Source organism: Amblyomma americanum, chromosome 5 (assembly GCF_052857255.1).
Source record: "Amblyomma americanum isolate KBUSLIRL-KWMA chromosome 5, ASM5285725v1, whole genome shotgun sequence".
NCBI classification, from domain to species: Eukaryota; Metazoa; Arthropoda; class Arachnida; order Ixodida; family Ixodidae; genus Amblyomma; species Amblyomma americanum.
In genome coordinates this window covers 176,708,559-176,730,311 of record NC_135501.1, presented here as the reverse complement: position 1 = coordinate 176,730,311, position 21,753 = coordinate 176,708,559, and the positions used below count along the sequence as shown (strand labels likewise).

The 21,753-nt window shown below is 46.0% G+C and overlaps 1 protein-coding gene, 3 non-coding genes and 1 pseudogene across 17 annotated transcripts in view; 1 reads left to right on the top strand and 4 right to left on the bottom strand.

Moving 5' to 3' along the window:
* Positions 1-1,492: 1,492 nt before the first annotated feature.
* TRNAT-AGU (transfer RNA threonine (anticodon AGU)) lies at positions 1,493-1,566 on the bottom strand. Its single transcript has one exon. It is a non-coding gene; the product is annotated as a tRNA-Thr (tRNA).
* Positions 1,567-1,943: 377 nt separating this feature from the next.
* On the bottom strand, positions 1,944-2,017 carry TRNAT-AGU (transfer RNA threonine (anticodon AGU)). Its single transcript has one exon. It is a non-coding gene; the product is annotated as a tRNA-Thr (tRNA).
* Positions 2,018-2,266: 249 nt separating this feature from the next.
* Positions 2,267-2,340, bottom strand: TRNAT-AGU (transfer RNA threonine (anticodon AGU)). The gene has a single exon. It is a non-coding gene; the product is annotated as a tRNA-Thr (tRNA).
* A 3,294-nt stretch (positions 2,341-5,634) lies between these two features.
* LOC144133084 (iris pseudogene) lies at positions 5,635-11,507 on the top strand (annotated as a pseudogene). The gene is made up of 2 exons (XR_013314978.1): positions 5,635-5,739; positions 9,770-11,507. The product of XR_013314978.1 is annotated as an iris pseudogene (transcript).
* Positions 11,508-15,281: 3,774 nt separating this feature from the next.
* The window catches only part of ena (ENAH actin regulator enabled), a 137,257-nt gene continuing 130,785 nt past the window's right edge, over positions 15,282-21,753 (bottom strand). For all 13 annotated transcript variants that reach the window (XM_077665931.1, XM_077665928.1, XM_077665929.1 and 10 more), the window contains one exon: positions 15,282-20,361. In XM_077665931.1, the coding sequence (XP_077522057.1) occupies positions 20,333-20,361 (29 nt within the window). In that variant the 3' untranslated portion in view covers positions 15,282-20,332. The remainder of the gene's footprint in view (positions 20,362-21,753) is intronic.

The following is a 21,753-nucleotide window of genomic DNA, read 5'->3' as shown; positions in this document are numbered from 1 at the left end:
GGCCGTACAAAAGCGCATGTTCCGTACTGAATTCCTTTAATTTTCTGCAGCACCTACAGCGGGGTTGAATCAATGTGCTTTGTGTTGACTATACCAGAGTCCTTCAGTAGTGCACTGAGTGTAATATCGCATGAGGATTATTTGTGTTCGTGGAGAAGGAATGCTGTGATCATCATGCGCTTGTCAGTGACTTGAAGTACAGATGCTTCATATTCCTCTAAGCGTTGAGCACTGCTTTCGTAATAGAGAAATCTTTAGCCCTATCTCTTGCAAATACGAAGTGAATGCTGCCTGAAAAATTGACGCTACATACATATCACTGAGTGCTAAAAACTGTGATTGAAGAGGTTTTTGTGCACACTGAGTTTTGTTGACGTTATCATAACGTGACACTGCGTTCTCATTATCGTAGATCAGAGAAGAGAGTGCTGTATGTCACATGTCAAAGTCTATGCAAAATGTCGCATGCCAAGTTGCTATTTTCATTTTTATTAGGCACAAAGCAGTTATTAATGAGGTAAGTTGCTTTATTGAAATCTTTCTGGGCAATCTTCTGGAGCAAGTACTTGCTTGAACGCTTTCAGTGACTGCAAGCTCACTATTTATATTAGTTTATTCTCCCGTGCCTTCCCTTGATATCATTCTGTGAGCGCTTTGTTTTGTTTCAGTTGGTCTTAGTAGTTTTTAGAAGCATCGACGTAAATGTCTGTCCTCCATGTGTTCTAAATAACAGCCCTAAAGTGCAGCGCAGTTTGCAGCGCTCCGGGTTTGGACACAACACCATATTTCGTCTTTCTCCGGTCAACTGTAGTTACTTATAACCAGTCTAGTTTAACGTAGCTATTCACATCAGTGCCGCCTCTATCTCAGTGCCAGTCCGATGAGGCGCTTTTGGCAAATCATGACTCCCCACCACCCATTCCCTCTTCTGGCACTCTCACCCTCTCACTTTGGTTGCGTACGCTTAGCGTGGTGTCTGAAAGAGGGTACCTCAGTACTGAGGACATAACAGGGGGAATGTGTGAACACTCTTGCCTTAGGAATGAGCCGTAGAAAAATAGGTTTTAAAACAGGAAATGAACTGCCTACTTTGCATCAAAGCTTCGGTGGGTCACTGGTTAGGGCGCTCGGCTACTGATCCGGAGTTCCCGGGTTCGAACCCGACCGCGGTGGCTGCGTTTTTATGGAGGAAAAACGCTAAGACGCCCGTGTGCTGTGCGATGTCAGTGCACGTTAAAGATCCCCAGGTGGTCGAAATTATTCCGGAGCCCTCCATTACGGCACCTCTTTCTTCTTTCACTCCCTCCTTTATCCCTTCGCGTACGGCGCCGTTAGGCGTCCGCCGAGTTATGAGGCAGACACTGCTCCATTTCATTTCCCCAAAAACCAATTATTATTATTATTATTATTATTATTATTATTATTATTATTATTATTATTAACCTCACTAGCCTGACAACTGTCATTGAGATTTTAAAAAAAATTAACGGGAAGGCACCGGTGAGATTCGAGCTCACGATCTCCTGTTTACTGGACAGGCGCTTTAACCAACTAGGCCACGGCGCCAACACGGCAGCGAGCTAAGCTGCATTGTTCACAAGTATCAATCGAATGTAATCGTACACTCCGGACCTGATTGAAAATCAACGCACGCCCCCAGCAGACTCTGCCGAGCTCTACGATATATATGGATGTCAGTGCACGTTAGATCCCCAGGTGGTCGAAATTATTCCGGATCCCTCCACTACGCCACCTCTTTCTTCTTTCACTCCCTCCTTTATCCCTTCCCTTACGGCGCGGTTCAGGTGTCCAACGATATATGAGACAGATACTGCGCCATTTCCTTTCCCCAAAAACCTATTATTATTATTATTATTATTATTATTATTTCATATTATTAACCACACTAGCCTGATCACTGCCGTTGAGATTTAAAAACGGGAAGGCACCGGTGAGATTCGAACTCACGATCTCCTGTTTACTAGACAGGCTCTTTAACCAACTAAGCCACGGCGCCGACACGGCAGCGAGCCAAGCTCCATTGTTCACAAGCATCAATCGAATGTAATCGTACACTCCGGACCTGATTGAAAATCAACGCACGCCCCCAGCAGACTCTGCGGAGCTCTATGATATATGAGACAGACACTGCGGCATTTCTTTTCCCCAAAAACCAATTAGTATTATTATTATTATTATTATTATTATTATTATTATTAAGCTCACTAGCCTGACTACTGTCATTCCGATAAAAAAAGTAATGGGAAGGCACCGGTGAGATTCGAACTCACGATCTTCTGTTTACTAGACAGGCGCTTTAACCAACTAAGCCACGGCGCCGACACGGCAGCGAGCCAAGCTCCATTGTTCACAAGCATCAATCGAATGTAATCGTACACTCCGGACCTGATTGAAAATCAACGCACGCCCCCAGCAGACTCTGCCGAGCTCCCAGCAGTCAAGGACACTGTGCGCTCGCTCGTTGCCTTGCGTGACACGCAGTGATTGCGGTCAGCCCTTTTCGTAATTCTCTGAAATTGATGGCGTTCTTAGTGGTTTCTAAGCATGCAGTCACAGTTTCACTGCTGAGAAAAAAAATGCAAATAGGATTGAGAGTGGAAACGTGCCTGCACTGAATATTGCGTCTTCATGACACCATAGACTTTTTTCAATATAACAGAGAGGAAAATGTGGCGCCACCATCTATGCGAGTTTCTTAAAAGCACTTCGTCCTCCGCGGGAATTCATACCGGGAAGACGAGGTTCCCTACTTTGCTTGGCTGTAGTGTTGGGCTGATAACGTGAAGCCTGTGTTTGAATCGGTAGCTGTGGCGCGGTGCTCTTCTCAGCGACCAGATTAAATTATTTTAATACTGCGTTTATCACTTCTTCAACAAATTTAGCGCAAGTGCTAGACTGGTATGCAAATTTATACAGCATCTCCATGAGGTTTCCCTCAAGAAGAATCTTGTTGTCAAGACTGAATCAACGTTTCATGCTCAGCAATAGCCAAGCCAAATGCGGAACATTACCTTCCAGGAATTCCTGCGTATCTCATTGGTGGATGAACTATGGCAGCGCTATCGCTTTCCCTCTAGGCAATATTGAGAACTATGTCTGACACAATATGCTGGCTTACTGAGATTCTCGTCAGCATACTGCAGTCAGCATAGTTCACTCTTACCTAGATGTACTTGCACACGTGTGGCCAACATTCAGGAAGGTTCGGAAGACAACCTTTGCCTATCTCGTGATGAATGGTTATCAGGAAATGAAAGGTGCGGTAACTGTCTCATTTCTTGGCGGACACCTTAACCGCGCCGTGAGGGAACGAAGGAAGGTTGGAGTGAAAGAGGAAAGAGGGAAAGAGGTGCCGTAGTGGAGGTATCCGGAATAATTTCGACCACCTGGGGATCTTTAATGAGCACTGACGTCACACAGCACACGGGCGCCTTTCGCGCGTCGCTTCCATCGAGACGCGGCCGCCGACTGTGATCATGTGACGTGGGAGCGGGCGCGGGCATGGGGCGCGCGACTTGGGGGAAGGATGTTATGTGAAAAAGAAATGCAGTAGACGATATTCGAAACTGCTTGGAGGTCTGACAATACCGTGCCGGTAGTTTCCGGTCGCCATCTTGGTTCGGTCGAGCAGATGCGTGGTTTGCTATAAAAGGATACAACTTAAAAAAAAACAGCAGTTTTTAACACTGGGCCACGGTCCGCGGCGTACTGTATTACTCCGCTAGCCAGTCACAAAAGTGAACGAAATCAGCTTTTTAATATTTGACTTTATTAAACAAGCCAGGTACCAAAATTCTACAGCTTATAACTTTTTTCTCATGGTTAGCTTCTTGTTTAGGTGACGAGAAGTTTTAACAACGGCCTACATTTTTGTCGTGGAGGAATTCTGTGCGCCGGTCCTGAATGTGGGCGGAGCTTCACTGTAGACTTAAGTTGTATCCGTCTATAGCAAGGTTTCTTGATATCGGTGGAGCTGTCATCAATCTCGCGAGTAGAATTTCAAGATCAGAACTTCAGCTGCTGCGCTGCTTATACCACTAGTCTTTCACTAAATGTCGGTCTTTTCTTGCTGTTTAGTCAGCGCCAGTATGCTTCTACCGTGTACCCTGCTTCGCTTAAAGTTTGGCGCTGAAGATGGCAAGAATCGGCACCGCATAGTGCGTAGAAAAGTCGAACTCTGCCGTTGTTGCCGAGATGCGCGAACTTAGGCATCGGTTCAAGAGTCGCGCATTATCATTGCTGTTTTATTTTTAGGTGGGCGAAAATTCGCCTGGCAGTGTAGGGTCATTCCACGCCAAACGTCCCAGGCATTGCGCTCGACCATCTCCAATTTGTTAAAAAAAAAATCATGGAAACGTATCGCAATGTGCGTAATGAAAGCCTGAAACATTTTTGTTGAAAAAATTTATTCGTGAGGTGAAGGCAATTTGAATATTTAGAAAAGGCGAGAAACCAGGCACTGCTCGATAATTAATAACAAGTTCAAATTTTTAGAAAACACTTCGAACATTTTTTCATTGACAGTTGCACAGATTCGGTTTTTCGATATAATTCGGAGCAAGCAACTTTTCACGGCATAAATATTTAAAAAAATCGAAAAAAAACATAAAAATGTGTAATTTTTGTCGTTTTTGATTTAAACATCAACGATCTCTCGGAAATTCGGAAATAGCCGTTTTGTTTCTCCAGATGTCTAGTACCCATAATAAATGTTACAGGTGATGAAACTGCGTGCACAGAAGTAAAAAAAAATACAAAATTTGCAAAAAGTGCGTTTTGAGCCAACTCAGTAACGCTCGTTAATTTCACCCTGAGGTGGTCCAAGTAAACATACAAACAATACCGGGTTACGTAGAAAATAGAGGAAGCGCTGGCCTGAAAACCACATCGCGCGCGTGCGCATTGCGTGCGTGTGTGTGTGTGTGAGAGAGAGAGAGAGAGCGTTCAGAAGTGCAAGATGCCGGGCTAGTTGGTAATCCATGATGAAAAAACAGCGCAAGGAACGAGACGAAAACACGAAGGAAGAAGACACAGACACAGCGCCCGTGTCTGTCTCTTCTTCCTTCGTGTTCTTGTCTCGTTCCTTGCGCTGTTTTTTTATCAGAGAGAGCGTGTTTTGGTGTCTGTGGGAGCGCGCGCGCGCGCGCGCGTGTGTGTGTTTGTGTGTGTGTGTGTGTGTGTGTGTGTGTGTGTGTGTGTGTGTGTGTGTGTGTGTGTGTGTGTGTGTGTGTGTGTGTGTGTGTGTGTGTGTGTGTGTGTGTGTGTGTGTGTGTGTGTGTGTGTGTGTGTGTGTGTGTGTGTGTGTGTGTGTGTGTGTGTGTGTGTGTGTGTGTGTGTGTGTGTGTGTGTGTGTGTGTGTGTGTGTGTGTGTGTGCGCGCGTTTGTGTTCATGTGCGTGTGTGCGCGTGTGTGTATGTGATGTGTTTGTGCCAGCGTATGTATATGTTAGTGCGTGTGCTCGTGTGTGTGCGTGAGTACGCGAGTGCTCCGCGCCGGAGCAGGCGTTTCTTTGCATTTGAAATGCGCGCTTACCTCTTTAACCAGGTGGCGCTCCGTACCAGACGTATCATGTTTTTTCCGGCGAACGCACCCCCACCGCTCCACCACTCTGAGTGCGCTGAGTCGGCTCAGTGCGCAAGTGTCTCGTGTCTGGTCACCGCCCCTCTTGTTCTTCTCTCCGTCTCTCTTCACGCTCTAGTAGGCGTACACCGCTGTTAGGTAAGCCGAATCTTACTATTCCGGTCACTACCGGCTTCTATAGAAGACAGAATATCAAACGCTTTCGTGAATTAATGAGCTAATCGCTCCTGGCCGCAACGGTGAACGTCCGTGCTGGCGTGTTGCCCGGCGCGCGAATCTGTCTAGCGTTTGCGTGCCAGTTGGAGGGGCGGTGCCTTCGGCGCCCACTTTTAATCGGCTTCGCGAGAGCAGTTGTTCTTTTGTCAAGTCCCCTTGAGCAAGCCTGAACGTTTTGTTATTCTTTAAAGGCAGGCAGCTGGAGGTAGAAAATTAGATGAAATCACGCAGTGCTGGCGAATCGACGTGACGTGTTGTCCGAATAGTTGATGCGGGTTTGTTTACAAACTGGGGTGTGCTTTTGACGCGGCATGCATGGTGTAGACCTCTCAATTAGCACCCATAAATGAGGTGGGCCCAGAAAATCAGCTGTATTAAAAGGTTGTGAAAAATAGTTTCCAAACACAAAGTTTTGGGATACAGTTTGTACTCTGTGCCATGACCGCTGTTTGAGGACTGTTTGTACCGTGATGTTTTGAGTGCTGTTTGTAGTGGGGGATCAACTGCAGGTAAGATTGTGAACGTAGGGCGGATATACGAGTGGTGTTCGATATGTTTGCCTCCAGCTACTCGAAGCATACTGGCACTTTTAAACGGAAGCTTAGCATGTCTTGTTTCCCAGGAGGGTATCAGCTTTTTTGATACTGATACCAAGAGTAGCGATAAACTTCCGACAGTGGTGCACAATCTTCGGGTGTCGTACGTCGCAGAGGAATGATAGCGGCAGTTTTGACTCTCAAAAGTTCCCTAGCCTCTGACGGTTTCCGAAGATGAAGTAACTTCTGAAGGTTACGCGCAACGCATCCCACGCACGCAGAGTTAACCAATGCAATGCTCGGCCTGTGCTGTCATCAACCGCCTTCGTTTTGAAACCACGACGGCAAGCTTAGAATACAGGAGTAAGCAAAACAGGTCCAGTTCCCAAGGGAGCATTGCGATATGTCTCGTCCTTTTCGCGCTGTTTTTACCTCTGCTGCTGTTGCTGATTGACTGATGGCTCGGTGCGAAGTCCGAAGCAGGCTGCTGTGCCCACCGAAGAGCAAATTCTTCAGTATCTCCGATCAACCGGCACGCGATGCGAGCGCCAGCTCAGCAAGGGCCGCCGCTTCAGATATGAAGGCTACATTCGGAACATAATGTTCAATGAAATATCCCCGATCAGTGAGGTTGGCGTTTTCCGCTGTGTATGCCTGCCATCCATTAAAAAGGTGGATACTACATCGTGCACGCCGTAGCACAGAAAACGACTGGGGACAACAGTTTTCACAAGCAATCGTTGTGCTCAAGCGCTGCCGAATAGCTACACGAACTATAAAAGCACAAGCGTACTCGCAACAAGGCAGCTCTGCTAGAATTTCACTTTATTTTCCCACAGCACACCGCTTCATAGGTTAAACAAGCATGCGCGTCCATAAAGACGAGCGCGAGGGGCGCACATCGAGTCATTCCGGCGATACCACGCAGCGCTCTTTATCATGGATATGATGCGAACACACGCATAATGCACCTTCTTCTTCTGCCTCTTAATACATGGCACATACCCACACCGGGGGATTGGCCAGGGTGTAGTGGCATAAACGAGGAAATTTCAATAGGAGATTGTGACAAAATTCTAACACCCTGCGTGAATGCTCTAGTAGATTCTTTTTCGTTGTCCGCTCCATCGCGCGTTGAAAGCGGCTCACAGCACTTGCCCATTCGGCCTTCTTGCTTGAGAAAGCAAAAAGCGTCGGAACGAAGTCTGGGCGCCGCGGTGACATTCGAGGCCTTCCTGGCCATGAATAAAACCTTTCGTGATAGACTGCACATGCATTGCAGTACGTCGTCCGTACCTGTCACAAAGTGATTCTCGCACAGTCTTGACGTGCTTGACGGTGCCCAAGGGCGGCCGCGATCGTCGAGCCGGCGAATTGCTTTTATCCACGCTTTGCGTCGAAGGCGGTCCCGGGAAGCGTTCGGAGAGCGAAAAAATCCGAGTTATTGGACATTGCAGCCGTATGCAACACGTGTCGTATGCATCGCCAAATGCGTCGCGCTGAACGCCCGACGGCTGCAGCAACGCACCCCGCGTAAGAAGCCGGTTTGTTTACACTTCCACGGCCGGTCTCGAGCGGAGCGCGCGACCCTTCAAATATGTTTCGCGACACCGCCGCCAGGGGATGGGCGCATGCGCAGTCGCGTCGTGAAAAAGGCGGATCCCCTCTTATCTGCCCAATTTAACCCACGGCCCTCTTTCCCTCTTTGGACATGTGTTGTTTCTTAACACTCCCTCTCCCTCGCTCAGCCCCGTTGCGGTGGTCCCCACTTAAGTTATAGGGCTGTGCATTCCCATTATTTTCACCCCTCTTCCTCCCCCCCTTCCAGTGCAACCTACAAAAGAACCACAATTATTATCACTTCTCCGCGTAATGCATGTTTCACCGAACTCCATGCCGGCGGGATATCATAAACGCTAGCTTAATTGTTCCCTAGTCCTTCCCGCCATTTTCCTTTATGGACTTAAGATGCACTAGAAAAACATGGTCAAGAAGGAAACGTGTACAGGACGAAGCGCACTTACAAAGAGGCTTACGGCAAAGAAAGATTAAAATCTGAACCACGAGCTGCAAAACTGGGGAATTGCGTTGGACAAAACAAAATTTTACTATTTTTTACCTAGCGCACGAGCTATCAATGTCTACTCACGTTTCCGCCACCTGTTTTAGCTTTGGTAGGCTTCGACTATTTTGAGCACTCGTTGTTTGTGCCTGAAAATGACGATGGTTCGCCCAAAATTTCTTTTCCCTTGCACGTTGTGCAGTTGCCAGTTTAATTTTTAGCTCCTTTTTTTTTCAGTTACACTTCGAAGGATTCGCATGGGCCGCTCATTTTAGATTTTTTGCAAGGTGTGGCCCTTTCACGAAAGCGGATTTTTTTCGGTCAATTTTTTGTATTACTGTGGAACCCAGATTATCCATACCCAATTTGTGCGACGACACGTATTTGGGGACTAATCGCCACGGCCTAATAGGCTGTTTTTTTTTTTAAATAATACACTGAAATCTTATGTGATGCGGTGACTGGTGGCTATGGCCCTCAATAAAACAGGCTTGTAGAGAACTTTATCGGCAGACCGAACAATTGCAAGGTTGAAGGAGCTGTCACAGTCTCGCGGAACGTGCCTCGCGAAGAAAATATAGGCACATGGAACCCAGTTGCTGCATGAAGTCTTCTCCTTTTCAAATTATCGGTTGCCAAGTCAGGGAGAGCGGCCCTTACGCGAGTCTATTGGCATTTGCATCAGGCAAGAGTTGTCAAAACGGCTCGTCTCTGGATTGTCGCGAAGTGGCTTCGCTGCCGCTTCCACCATAGTAGCACCAGTTAAGTGCACACTACGGCCAAACTTCATCCAAACTTCAGTAATACGCAGATTAATAGGAGTAGCGCTCGGACGTTCCTACAGCTGGACGGTGCAATGTAAGGCCAATGTATTTTGTTGAGTTCCCCGACCTGGACGTGATTTCACTATAAGATGCATAAGAAATGTGCATATATTTGCTTAGTAGTCGGGTCACTGCATTCACATGAGAGCTAGTGTGTAATTACTTGCTTAATTGAACTCTACTCGACTGTTGGGAATTCTCTAGAAGACATTAAACTTAACTGTCCCCTGCTCCAGTTGTTGATCGCCGATCGGTGAAGCATCACACCCTCCCGTTCTTCCAGCCGTCAATGCTAGAGAGACTGCCCCAAACACGCAGTGTTTCCAGGTTAGAGTCCCAGACAAGGATGATTTTTATTCAGTTGCGAAGTGCCTGAGAAAGCTGTGCAGTTCTCTTTTACAGCCATAATTACTCCGTTAATTGACTGGTTGACGTAACCGCCAAAAAGCGTGCACTACGACGCCATAGGCGGGAGCAAGGATGGCGTGGTTTTTACTTACGCAGACTCACTGTTCGTGTCATTTTTTCAGGCAAAGCAAGGTACTGCACTGACAACTACTGACCACCATGGCCAATGACCTGTCGAGCGCTACGCTGGCCTTCAGCTTGCACCTCCACAAGCAGCTCCTCGCAGCTGCCAGTGGAAGCGGCAAGAATGTTGTCTTTTCACCGTTCAGTATTGCGACCGCCCTGTCCATGACCTTGGCCGGAGCTCGTGGAAAAACTGCCGAAGAAATAGCCACCGTCCTACACACTGGCGAGCTGAAAGACATCCACACCAACTTCTCAGAGTTCCTCACCAAGATTTCGGGACTCGCGCCGGACGTGACGCTCGAAGTCGCCAACCGTTTGTACTGCGAGAAGACCTACAGTATCCTCGAGGAGTACACCGGCGCGTTGAGGAAGTTCTACGGTAGCGCCGTGGAACCCGCGAACTTCAAAACTGAGGCCGAACAAGCTAGACTTGCCGTCAATGCCTGGGTCGAGAAGACCACCAAGTCCAAAATCAAGGACCTTCTTCCCTCGGGCACCGTGGATTACGACACCGCGCTCGTCTTGGTCAACGCCGTTTACTTCAAAGGCCTGTGGCAGGAACCTTTCAAGCCCAGGCGCACGTCCCAGAAGCACTTCCACCTGTCCAAGAAGAAGGTCAAGAACGTGGACATGATGTGCAATGAGGGTGAATACCGAATGTGCAACAAGTGCGACGACCTCAAAGCGGGCGCCATCGAGATTCCTTACAAAGGCGGCAAGACGTCCATGTTGATACTCCTGCCCTACGATGTGGATGGGCTGGCGGATTTAGAAGCAGCACTGACGCCGTCGAAGGTGGCGAGCGTCCTGAAATGCCTAGGCTCGGCGGAGACCGTCATACTCAGTCTGCCACGCTTCAAGGTCGAGCAGGCCATCAACCTGAAAGACACACTGTCCACTATGGGTGTCAAGGAGCTGTTCGCCGATACCGCCGACCTTTCGGGGATCGATGGAAAGCAGGAACTGGCAATCTCCGCTGCGGTCCACAAGGCATTCGTGGAGGTCAACGAAGAGGGCACCGAAGCAGCAGCTGCGACTGCCATGCCTGCAGCCAATAGCTGCGAGATGTTTACACCTCATTTCACTGTTGACCATCCGTTCATGTTCCTGATACGAAGCCACAACCCTGACATTGTTCTTTTCCTCGGCTCCGTCCGCGACATATAAGGGACCAGACGGCGCTCGCCACACAAGGTCGGGAGCGCAGCTCTTTAATCGTATACCAAATGCATCACCATTGCCTAAGGCCCTCGCTCTCTGAACTTGTTTCAAAAGATTAGGAGCGATAGAAGTGACGCACTGGTGGGGCTAAAATTTGCCTGTGTACTAAATGGTATTTTACATTGGAGTACACAAATGACTTGCCTAGAACCGCTGAGGGACTGGCTAAAAGCGTACACCTTTGGTCAGAATTGTACCCAGGTAGCAGGGTATACCTAAGAGCTGTCAAGACGGTCATGGTGATTGCCCCTTATATCGAACAATTATACTGCGTTCTTTGGCTTTGCGGGCTGCTGAGTTGAAACATAATTACCAAAGTTAGATCGCTCCATACTATAACCCTGGCGCAACGAAGAGTGGATGGTTGTGGGTCACAGTTTGTACCAGCATGTTGCTATTTTTGATACAGTGCGGCCCAACGGTTGAATTGTTATTGCTGTCGCATATATTACGACATGCAACGTGATTGTAAGTGTATATATGTGGATTAATAAAATTTGTGAAGTAACCAAACTGTTTCGTTTCGATGAAAAGCCTAAGACACAGACGCTAGTGTGGCCGTAGCTACGTCTGTATAAAGCGATCTAACGTACAGCGGAATAACAATCGAGCTGTAGGAAAAGCATATGCTCGCTACGGCGCTTAATTGACTATTCACATCACGGACGACAGAGCAGCAGGCAGTGCATTTCAGCCTTCAGTACATGCACAAAAATACGTCGTCAAAAATTTCTTCCCAATGGCACTGGGCAGGAAGAGGATTAGAAATTGAACACAGGATGCACACACAGTTATTGTGTCCGTGCCAGCAGCAGCGGACAGACGACTGCGGAGCGGGCCTCCTGCATTTTCATGCGAGTGATACATCGTTCTTATAAAAAGCAAGCGCGTGATGAAAAGAACTCAAGACTGCGAGATCGTTCAGAACGCACTCTCCAGAAATGCTAGCTCGGCAGCTTGCTCGGCCACATGAGCATATACTATCGTCATAAGCATGTTCTTCCGCATGCTGCCGCTATGCTTTATGCTGTTCCGTAGCTCGCGCCCATTCCGAAGTTCTCCACTAACTCATAACCCACGTACAGCTTCCGGATGTTCAGCCTCACATAGCCGGCACATACCGCGACCTGTGCCGACTGGCATTACTTTCACATTGATATATGTTCAGAGCGCTATGGACGCCATTTTTACTGCATTTTCTTTGTAATGGTGCGTAAGGCTCTATATGTATCGATCACTACTTGGTGTTAGCATATGCCCAGCAATGATCTATAGCTGAAAGCTGTTTCAGTTTCAGCAGCTGAAAGTTGGCTATGACATCAAAGTTCAGTTCAAGACCCAAGTACACGAGGCATAAGCTACAATCTCTAGTTGTCATTTTAATTCACTTTGGTTAACACATGCCGCACCAGACAGAACCAAGAGAAACTATATATACAGCTGGTTTAGCATGCCTCACGTAACCTGAACTCAGACGTCATAACCGTTAGATTGTTGAAACCGAGACATATGAGAGAACACATTCTATCCAATTATTAACTGGATGCAGGCAAATTCCATGTGGCGATTTATGTTTACTGAATTGCGCATGACGAATATGGAAGAATTCTGGCATTGTACACTAATATTAGAGATGACCAGTGTGGGCCAGAGAGCGCTCGAATGCGGATGGCTTGCACGTGACATCGTGGACGTGCGCATATCAGAACAGTTGGTGATACGCGGATTAGACACGCAGGATTTCACTGGTTTCACCTTGTCCAGGGTCCAACAAAATATATGGTAGTCGCTATATGACGTTGGTGCACTCAGTCATACAAATTTCCGCTTCAGTAAACGTCCGTTTTCATCACCACTTGAATGGGTAGAAGGCTTTACGAGGCCATTTCCTCTCCTTAAACCTTGACAACCTTGCAGAAAAATTCTGCCCTGTATCTCGTCACTAATAGCAGCCGGGTACGAGTCGTTTTTGCTGACAGGCACCTTAGACTTTTGTAGAAGCCGTAGCATTCAGATGTGGAGTCATGGAGGATGCGACGAGTATTCACCGATGTCACAGCGGTCGCCATTTTGTCTCTGGAGCACTGCGAAAGGCAGCCGGCGTGTCTGAAGTGATTATCGCCTCTTGCTGTGGCCTGCAAAGCTGAAGCTACGCGCTGGACAACAAAATGGCACCTGTGAAACCTCGTGAACACCCTATATAGCTGTGTAGCTCGGTGTACTTATTAATTTATTGAATACCATATAACGTGTACTTATAATGTCTACTGTTCAAGCCGGCCTGATGCTTTGTAGAATAAGGTGTGAGCTAGAGTAAGGGGATACAGGAACAGGCTCTGCGGTTTAACCTTCTCGCCTTGAGTAGACAGCTCCGCTGTTCTGTGAAAGAAAAGATGAAAGGAGCGAAAGATGGGATAGGAAAGAGTGGTAGAGACCGTGGAAGGTACACGTTGGTGGGCACACACATATGTACTGTGGTCAGGCCAGTCGCACAACACACTTGCAAAACTGCAGAGGCCCCTGCGGCAAGGAACAGGTCCCTTTTAAAACCATTCATCAGAAGCGAGCATTTGCACCCATTTTTGGAGAGATTTCCAACGGGCAGAGGCAGACGTCCAACACATGCTCTTTGGATTCTTGCGAGCAGGTGCAGGCAGCTCGCGTTGCTACCTCCACCGCTGCTGGTGCGCACAGCAGTCCATCGAGCAACATGGTAATACCCAGGGAGTTCTGTTTGAAAAGTAAGATAACTCTGAAAGTAAGTGGCATATGCCCGTCAAAGAAAACCTTCCAACTAATGGCGCCAATGTAATGCCATAATGGCACCTGTGGTGCCACATTAGCAGGTATAATTCAAGAGAGCATGCTTTCGAGCTTGCTGGTGCTGCATGATATGAAGTCAGCATGAAAATTAGACAAGGGAGAGAAAAGGCACATATGACAGTCACCAGCAGTGCAAGGCTGTTGCCCTTTCAGCATCGAAACGCCCAAGGCTGTCGAGACAATCGCAGATCGCTGACGTATGTACAGTGTGTATATTATTTGAGGGTGCATACAAAATGGCAGACCGACGCATGTGCTGCGAGCATCTTAGTGGATATTCGATGTTCCACGAACGCTGACATCTGCTGGAAACTTTACTTTGGATCTGCAAGCCTCGGATGGACATCTTTACCCGAAGACGCCAACGAGACGAGTGTGGATTATTTTAGAGTTTGTCCAATATGCATCCATTGGATGTCCACAGCACGACCGCTTTTGAACCTGGGCGTCTAGTGGCTGTTAAGCGTACACTGGGTTGACTGCAAAGTCACATGACAACAGGCCGGTGCCATTCGTTGAGGGCCTCCTTTGGTGGGCATCTGCTGGCACATTTTTCAATTTACCTGACCGCAACGTATGCAAGCTTTTGGATAAAGAAAAGTATAGGTGCTAATTAAGCTCGTGCACCCATGAAACAGGAGTGAAATCTTTGTGGGGGCAATTCAGCAAGTAGTACGTGAAAACAACTGCAGCGCCAAGGTCATACGCAACAAAAAGAAACGTGTATGAACACACAAGGTAGTATGCGTTGTACTTATTTTCTGTTGTCTGTATCCTCAGTCGCAACATCATATTTCACCAGAACAGAAACTAAAAATTAAAAAAAAAATTACAACATGCTGCACTCAACATTGGAAGCAAGTTTCCCCAACATAAAAATGATCGCTTTGTCAGGTTCACTACACTCCATGACAAACACAATTGAGTCTAATTTGGAGCCCGAAGCTCATGGATGTGCTTCAGAGTGGATCTTCAAAGCAAAATTCAGACTCAAGATTTGGCTACTGTTTCCAATTTCGGTTCAGCTTATGATGCTGGTGTGGGAGTATTGAAATCCTTGCCCTCATTAATTATTGTCGGCCATTGCTACGACCCTTTCCCTCTCAAAAACTGTCTTTGGGTATCAAAAATACCGTGTACTTTACAACCTTACTCAAGCACCATTATGTTTGCAGCAATATGAACCAAGATGCTATGCACATAAGCCCAATAAAGTGCACCTTTAATATTCGAGGGCAGTATTTGAGGTGACGAGATAGAAAAAAAAACATGCAATTAGACATTACGAAGTCCCATTCTGCATGCAACCTCCTCTATTGCCTGTTTTTCTCCAATGCAGCACTGAATGAAACCTTCTGCACAGCCATACCTTGGATGCTCCACAAATTATCACGGAAGTGCGCACGTACTCTACTTTCATAGGCCGCTCTAGAAATGCTGTTCTCAGGCACAAACAACAAAAGATTTTCTCTTAGTATGTTTATTCACACTCTCATGTATCATATGTCCACATGTGTCCAGTAAAGAAGAGCTCTCGTACAATCCAACATATGAAAAGAGAAAAGAAACGGAAGAAAAAAAAATGAAATACAAAAGGCACAAACCCATCCAGACTGTGCATGGCTTTGGAGGAAACCTATACATGACATTTCTGCGCGAACAAACTGGGCGCACAAAACTACACCAATATGCAATGCAAATAGACTTCAAAAACAGCCAAGTCATAACGCCAAGTGATTGTAAGCGCAAAGAGCTCCAGTGATGGCATCGGAAAATTTAAACGTGAACATCCCAAGTCCCAGCTGCTAGCAGCATGATTGTTCAAAAACAATTGGTTTCTAAGTTCTTTGCTGCACCGAACCGAAGCCAAGAAGTGAGATCTTCAACATCGATGCATGTGTCTCCGTGAGATAGTGAACAGAATGCAAAGAGTGGTTTCAGTCATGAATCGGGTCGCAACAAGACATCTGAAAGAAAGTAAAAAAGCTTTAACACTCCTCGCCCAGCATTTTCTTTTATGAAACTAACATGAATTAAAAGCACCGGAAATACTCTGACATCCCGGCCATTATGGCAAATCTAACAGCAAAGAGTCAACCAAGCACAACACGCTTGCTACCAAAATGAATGAAAATCAACTTTAAGCCAACAAAGGCTGGCACAAACTGCGTAACAAGCAGCAAGACAGGGCACAAGGCAGACACATGCAAGGGAAGAGAGTAGGAATTAAGAAGCTCGCCTTAAAATTAAGAAGGTCGTGGCCTTCCACATATTACTTTGTCTACAATCGGTCAATCGTACAAGTCCAAAACGAGCATTTCAAAAAAGGAATGTAGGCAAACCTCGGACAATTCCTTCGCCTGCAACAGCGCGACAATCAAACTCAAACACACCACGATGTATGATAACACTTCCCCAAAATGGAGACCCAAAAAAATAAATATGCAAGCTCAAGGCAAAAAGCAAGTGGACTATCAGTAAAATGTGATAAGGCTACTCGATCACTCCAGGTGAAAGAAAAAGCCAACCTCTGCAATCAGTCTTGCCTGCAGCATTAAGGGCAAGCTAAGCAAAAGCAAATATAGGAAACCAGTGCATCGGACGAGTCGAAACAGGGAAAACAGAAGGAATAACAGGCAACCTTTGTTAAATGCATCTGAACATTGCTCAAGGATTTGTTACGCTCTCTAAAACACACATAACGACAGGAAAAAATAACTGTTCAGGAGCAAAATAAAGTGAGCTACTTCATGGAAATCATTACCAAAATGCAGTAGGAACCTTGTGATATTGCAGAAAATCGAGTGAAACATCAGATTACCAATTCAAAATTACGAGAAAATAAATTTTTCAACTCATCTGCCTCAAATCTGGAGAGAGAACCGGTTTTTAATTACAGGGTGTGTGCAGTAAAAAAAAAAAACTCGCACACAACTGTCGAATTTACACACCACAGAAAAGACAAGCCTGGAACAACAAAGTAGAGAGGACAACAATATAAACAGGAACTTCAGAGTTTTGTAGGTACTGAAGAGAAATGTGATTGCCTGCAAAACCCATGCAAAACCAGCAAAGCCTGCAATAGTGCATTCAAAAGTATTGTGTACAAAAGAAAAAACAGCAGCAAGCTGACCCAAAACCCTTAAGAAATGACGTGGAGGTGCCAATTTTGAACATGGACACCGCAATGCATCATCACCATGGAGCAGGAACAGGCAGACAGAGGAATTCCGCTCTCCGACGAAGTGTGACAGTCACCGGTGCCCTAGCTACAAGCGACATCTGTTGGCCTAGAAGACAACCACCCCCACACATTTTACGTGTTAGCTGTGGTGCCAATGTTCCCCCCGAAAAGTGTTATAGGTCGTGCACATCATTTTAAGCACGCCCATTGGTACGCTCGCTTATTTCCACTGCAACGTGCAACATGAAGCTCGAAATTCATGCTGCAAGGTGGTGCTAGTGCATATGCCCTCAGTGGCATGCTTTCCTGTATGCGACATTACAGTCATCTTGCTCATGTCATTAGTTGACCTGCCCTCTGTGTTCTCACTCCATGTTCATCTTCGAATCAAACGCTCTCACGATGTCGAACAACAAAAAAATATAGACTACGACTTCACCTCCAGATGAGCATAACCGGTGCAAAAGCAGCAGAATAAGCAAGCAAATGCACTAGAAGCAAAAAAGAAAGTGAGAAACTATAATGTGTTCGTACCTGCAAAAGAGAAACACTCAACAATAGAAAAAAAACAAGAAAAATATGTTCACCACTCGTCTATTTACAATTTGGCTCGACATTTGATACAGACAGCACCAGCAAGACTTGTACAAAATAAGAAGAGACGGGATAGAGAGATCGGCTCATACGATATCTTTTTTTTTCACAGCAGATGGTACATAACCGGTGCACGTTATACATGCTTGCTTGCTAGTGGCATGCATGGGGTTTGATCCGCAGCAAGTTCCCGCTCATTATACAAGGAGCTCACGGGGCCGTCGCCTGTTTCCTTGACCGCACACAGCACATACACGGATACACCACACTTCCACTCAGTCTTGACCAGCAAGAGGTGATTGAACAGAGGAAACAGACTCCCTTTCAAACTAAAAAGCTGTTTGAAATAAACAAACAGAAGAAATACACACTCTGGACATTACTGACCCACCAATGTATCGCGATAAAGGTGTTTCATTTCACTGACCTGTCAAAAAAAAAAAAAGCCACAATGGGCTCTCTGTTTGTTCATTATTCCTTCATTTTTTGCACAAGAGATCAAGTGTGAGCGCTTTGCTTAGAACAATCTAAATCTGTGCAGTTCAACTTGCAACAACTCTGAATATTTCCAGAGCATGGCAAGTAATTTTACTGCTGGCAACACTGCGCGAAACAAACTTCACGGCTAGATAAGCGAGGATGACCGGTTGTGAAAACATGCTGATAGGTATGAGAAACAGTTTTCATATTCCTAGCAACATAGAAAGAGGATCACAAATACAGCTGAAACCTAGCACTTTCTTCACCAAAAGAATGAAAATCCAGCACATATTGAGTCTTCTTAATTATCGCCACAAAACGTCGCACAACAGCCAGCTCAAAAAAACAAAAAACAAAACCTGTTTACGCAAACAAAGCAGGGAAAAAAATGTAATAGAATCACAAAAGTGAACATCTATTGAATGAAACCAAGGAAATAGCAGTATGAAGTTTTTAAAATGTAGTGGGAGCATGTTTTTGCCATCAGTTCAGGTAGTGGTCAAACCTTAAGTAATGTATACAACTAGCAAAATATACATTCCCACCACAAATAGAAACTCGGCAGTTCCCCGGCAATACTTCTGTTTCAACAAGGATTGGCTTACTTTGCATACCAAAGTATTGAGCCCCTCCGCCCAAAGATTTCCGTGAATGCGCAGTGCAAAGGCAAGTAAAATGAACAAAAATGAAATACACAGATACTGCCCAAAGAAGGAACAAATGAAGCTACTTCAGGTGCAAAACACGACATACCTACCCCCCATCCCCAAGACAAAAAAAGCACATTTTCATAACACTTGCGCACACACACACATGCTGACACACACACACACATATGCATAAGAAGCGAACCTTGGTTGCGTAAGCTTAAAAAAAGAAAGTTTTTTTTTTTCACTTCTTGCTATAAACATCACAGACTCGACACGTTAGAAGGTCCTTCGCGAGGGAGTGCAAATACAATAGAGACGCCACGTATCATCCCCTGCTCAGCCTCCTCGGTTACATCCCAACCCTATTTCGCCGGCAGTCCCGCCTATGGCTAGTGGTACACAATACTGTCTTATGCAGGGGATTGTAGCAACGCGGAACCGCGACATCGACAGTGAGGGATATACACAGCTGTACCGCCGAGCATTACATAGTCATCTCCAAAAAGTACAAACATGCACAAAAGCCTCCCACGCGCTGTAAAAAAGACGACACTTCCGTTCGTAAGGCAAGAAGAATTAAAAAACCTCCGTTCATCATCATCTTCATCCCCTTGTAGTGGGTGCATGCGTGCTTTCTCACACCACCCGCCTGGTGCTGTCCAGGTCCCTGCGCGGATGTTCCAAACTAAGATACGCGCCTCAAATTGCCCCGCTTGACAACTCCTCTATGTAGAAAGCAACTCACTCAAAAGTGCACTAAGCAGTGCCTTTAAAAAACTCCCCTCCTTCCAACGATGTCTCCCACGTCGAAGAGTAATTGAAGAACGAGTTCACTACCGAGTGTCAAGGAATCACCCCGCAACTACCCAGAGAACCGAGCAACTAGCTCGAAAACTTCACGCAGGCACCGCAGTCACCGATACATTGCGCGCTGACGAGTGCACATTATTTTTTCATCTCTAATCTAACCCAGGGCTTTCTCGCTTGCAGCCAGGACCGACGACGTGCACCACCATACCGTGAACATGCCTGGGAGAGAGCGCGTAATAAAAACAAGCTACATCGGATCTGCGGTCATAATTTACGAAGACTGATGGTGCGAGAATACAGAACGAGGGATAAAAAATACTAAAACAAGAGTGTGCTGCCACCTGGCAATACTAAGTGCATTTGTAGAGTGAACTACCCTTGCAACAAACTTGGAACAAACTAGGAAAAAAAATGGGACTCGCAAATAATACATCACTCATTCAAGTTTGCATGAAATTCAGTGCTAACAGAGACACCTGTGCTCCTAACAACAGACTAAAAAAAATCATGGCGCTAGCATGAAATCAACCGCTGAACGCAATAGTGTGAAAGGAACTAAAATTTGTGGTACAAAACACGAAAAAAAAAAAAAACAGATGAGAAGCCATCGCCTGCGTCCCCTTCAGTGTGAATAGTCCAAATCCCTTTCCTTCTTCGGTGGACGACAGGGCGCCACAAGTGTTTTGGCGGCGGCGGCGACGTCTGAAGAAGCAAGAAGAGAGATCCGTAGCGACGACGTTTCAAGTCCCGTACCGGATGGCAGCAGCGAATGAAGAGAAGCCTCCGTGATGCTGTCCTTATCTTCGGTTTAATTCTATCTTGATAGCTGAGGGCAAAAATATAGGGAAAAAAATGCAATTAAGAAATGAGTGGTGCTCATGGACCATCCCACCCCTCCAAAGAAAAAGTCCAACGTAAACTCGATCGCAAATTCAAGACATCAATCATCTCACGCTGAATCAAATTTAGCATGACTTGAACTGTTCACAGAGGGAAAAAATATGCTCAGTTAAGTAGCACTACGAAGATATGACCAATATCAACCCGCTAAAGGAAAGAATCGAAACATCAAATCCTTACCGCAACTATTGCTGAAAAGATTGAAGTTACTCATTTAGCGATCTCTCAGCATCCAAAGACAGCATGCATCTGTCTTGTTAAACATTTCTATGAAAGCATATTCAGACACTGCTACAAGGCTATGCACCAAGTTTACTGCAACAGGTACTTGACCAGATGGAGAATACAATAAAACAACATAAAAAGTTAGTGCAGCACAGTGTTTTAATGCCGCTATGGAAATGAGTGGAAATCGAGCCAGTGCTATTGAATGCGTTGGTCTGGCACATTAACCGATTTCCACTAGGCCATGCACGAATACACGCTGAGAAGAACCTATTAAATTTTGCGTTCAATTTGTCTATTTTTTTTCTCCTAACTGGCATGGCAGTCTTGTTCAGAGAAGTCTATACTGGAAATGTGTGTCATAGAATGGAAAGTTGTGCCATATCTCGTCAGCACCTTGTGTACTCTTTAATCGTGACACTGTTTTGCTCACTGGTTGCTGAGACTACAGAAGCCATTAGATATAAAGACTGAACTTATAGACTGAATTTAAAGACTGAATTTATAGCTAGAGGAATCACTTTTCCTTATACAGCAGCCAATCAATTTGTCAGACTACATTAATTCGAAAATGCGCGATGTTTCGGACTTCACTGAGGAACTGTCGCGCTTCAAAGGAACGTGTACATTTTCATGACCAATATTTCGGATTTTGTGGTGTCTAAAAGTTCGATTTTTCGGACTAAAACAGATGCTAATAATATTGCAGAGACCGTTTTTCAACCGAAAGTTCGTTATTCTGACTTAATATAGACGCGAGCGGGCATTGCTGTCACAGCCAACCCGTTCTCTGCTGCCGTGAAAGGCGCCATTCTGGATTTAAAAATGGAATTGCCGGCCACTGATGGAATGAATCAGACAAACTGGTCTGGATAGGTTCGGCTATTTGTTCTCTACCATTGCCATTCGAGATAATGGGACACTCTCCATTGCATGAAGGTGACCTACAAAGAGTGAGCAGCGATCACACTGAAAATGGTACAACGGGACATAAAGACGACGCCACCCATGGTGCGGAGCAGATAATGTGATTGAAGGGTGAGGGGGAGTGCATCCGTAGGCGCTCGCTTCCATTCGAGTCTTCGCGAGCATC